Source organism: Penaeus japonicus, unplaced genomic scaffold (genome assembly GCF_977035675.1).
Source record: "Penaeus japonicus unplaced genomic scaffold, GWHDUDI00000001_assembly GWHDUDI00000041, whole genome shotgun sequence".
Lineage (NCBI taxonomy): Eukaryota > Metazoa > Arthropoda > Malacostraca > Decapoda > Penaeidae > Penaeus > Penaeus japonicus.
In genome coordinates, this window is record NW_028234443.1 from 3037430 (window position 1) to 3039929 (window position 2500).

The following is a 2500-nucleotide window of genomic DNA, read 5'->3' on the forward strand; positions in this document are numbered from 1 at the left end:
GAGGCGCAGGCGGAGAGGAAAGGAGGGGGAGATAGAGGAGGAGATGGAGGAGAAGGATAAGGAGGTCGTCAACACTAGTGGGGAGGGAGGGGGGGAAGATCTTCTAGGTATGGGCCTCGAGCTAGTGTTTAATTAATGTGTCGTCGCATCTTCCATTCCTCAGATATTGCTCGCAGGAGAAAACCATCATGTGCCAGAGCTTCGAGTGGTGCCACGACCAGCACCTGTGCCACCTGCACGAGGAGCATTTCCTTGACGTGGTCGACGGTGGCAACTACGCGACTCATACTTCGTGCATCCACTTCTCCAGTAAGTGAATCGGGGCGCTTATTACCGTAGACTTATGCAGCGAGAGATCCAACACTAAAATTTACTTACTATTTAGTATTACCGATATATGAAACGCAATTTTCGAAGCTTTTACTCGAAGCAGATGCCACTTACCTTACTCGTGTGGGCATGTGTTTCGAATACACGAGTCGAAACTGCCGATTCATACACTGACAAAGCTTGGAAGCGGAGAGAACAGTTCATATTGACATAAACAAATACCAACTCCGAAAAAAAATCAAGTCCATAGACTCCATAAAAAAAGAAAGAAACATTAATAAACATCCATGATTTTTTTCTTAAACTCCAGAGCGAAACGACCAGATGTTCTCACGATACCCACATCAAGGAATGCCCAACGACAAACACAGACTGGTTGCCTTCAAAACCGACGTCTCAAGCTGTGCCAAACTGTGTGTTGAAGGTCCGTAGACTATTGCTGTTACATAAAAATAAAATAAAATAAAACGTGAGGCGGACATTTACAGTTCTTCATAAGCTTATTAATATTATTTTTATTATCATGTATAATTATTATCATTATATTTATTATTATTGTTATTATTGATACTAAGAGTAGTGGTAGTAATAGTAGTAATAGTAATAGTATTATCATTATTATCATCATTATTACTATCCTCATACATGTTATCCCTTAATTATTACTATCATCATCATTATTACTATCATCATCCTTATTATCCCTTCATTATTACTATCATCATCATTATTACTATCATCATCCTTATTATCCCTTCATTATTACTATCATCATCCTTATTATCCCTTCATTATTACCATCATCATCATCCTCATTATCACCCTATCATCATCACCATTACCAACATCACTAATAGTAGCAATCATCACCATCATCATCATCATCATTATTTTACAGAAAGTGACATGACGTGCCAGAGCTTCGATTTCTGCACGGAATGTGGTGACGATGAATACAGTGTGTGTGGTGAAGGGAACTCGGGATCCACCAACTTGTGTTTCCTGTCGAATCACCATCTGGGAGAAGATGGTGTTGCCCTCACGGCGGCCACCAGCTGCGAGCACTATTCTCGTGCGTGGTGTAGTATTGTTGATGTTTGTTGATGGTGGTGAGAGGGATAGTGATGTTTTATAACTAGATGTCGATTTGAAATTGTTATGTTAGATCTCTCTCTCGCTCTCGCTTTCTTTCTCTCTATTTCTTTCTCCATCTCTCTCTCTCTCTCTCTCTCTCTCTCTCTCTCTCTCTCTATATATATATATATATATATATATATATATATATATATATATATATATATATATATATATATATATATATATATATATATGTGTGTGTGTGTGTGTGTGTGTGTGTGTGTGTGTGTGTGTGTGTATGTATATGTATATATATATTTTTTTCTCTTTCTTTCTTTCTTTCTTTCTTTTTTTCTTTCTTTCTTCTTCTTCTTTTTCTTTTTGTTCTTTGGTAAGGTTGTCGTAAGGTTGAACATATGTTGCTGTTGGGTCTAGTGTTATTATTATACAGGATTGTGTTTGTCCATGATATATATATTTTTTTAAATGACGATGAAAATATATTCTGTGTGTGTGGAGTTTAGAGTCACCGTATTGTAGAATTCTGTTTGTTGATAATTGAAAAAAACAATTATGTCTAATAACCAGATGTACATCTTTTGTCATGTTCTAGATAGGTGTAGATACTCTATCTCCGTCATTCTTCGTCCTTAAATAACGATGCTATAAGGGCGAGAATAACCCCAGATCGGGTCTTGTCTTAGGGCCGCGTTAACTAAAACGAACCACGTGAATAATGTATCTTCTCTTATTTTGGGTCTTTTGCTAGCTATTCGGCCATTAGAATAGGGCTTATAATGTTATAAAATTAATGATTTAACAAGGTTGGAGCACGTTTCGAAGGTGAAATTACAATAATGACAGCTACTTTAACTGCTACATTCATTAGGAGAGCCATGGTAGTAATGGTAGTAATTAGTGTAATGATGAAACTAATTTTATGAACAAGACAGGTATTGGCCAGTGTTTACTTCTTGGAAATTGGGGTGTGACTATTTCTCACTGCGAAAATAACAATATTAAGACTATAATAATGGTGCGAATGATTATGATGAAACGTTCAGATATCACGGGATAACAGATGGATATCAAA

The 2500-nt window shown here is 36.8% G+C and overlaps 2 protein-coding genes across 2 annotated transcripts in view; one reads left to right on the top strand and one right to left on the bottom strand.

Moving 5' to 3' along the window:
* The window catches only part of LOC122253921 (neuronal growth regulator 1), a 354189-nt gene that overhangs the window by 165570 nt on the left and 186119 nt on the right, over positions 1-2500 (bottom strand). The window lies entirely within an intron of this gene.
* Positions 1-2500, top strand: part of LOC122258333 (uncharacterized) — a 28857-nt gene that overhangs the window by 24111 nt on the left and 2246 nt on the right. The window contains exons 20-22 of the mRNA XM_086534554.1: positions 164-309; positions 641-754; positions 1229-1402. Coding sequence (XP_086390680.1) covers positions 164-309; positions 641-754; positions 1229-1402 — 434 coding nt within the window. The remainder of the gene's footprint in view (positions 1-163; positions 310-640; positions 755-1228; positions 1403-2500) is intronic.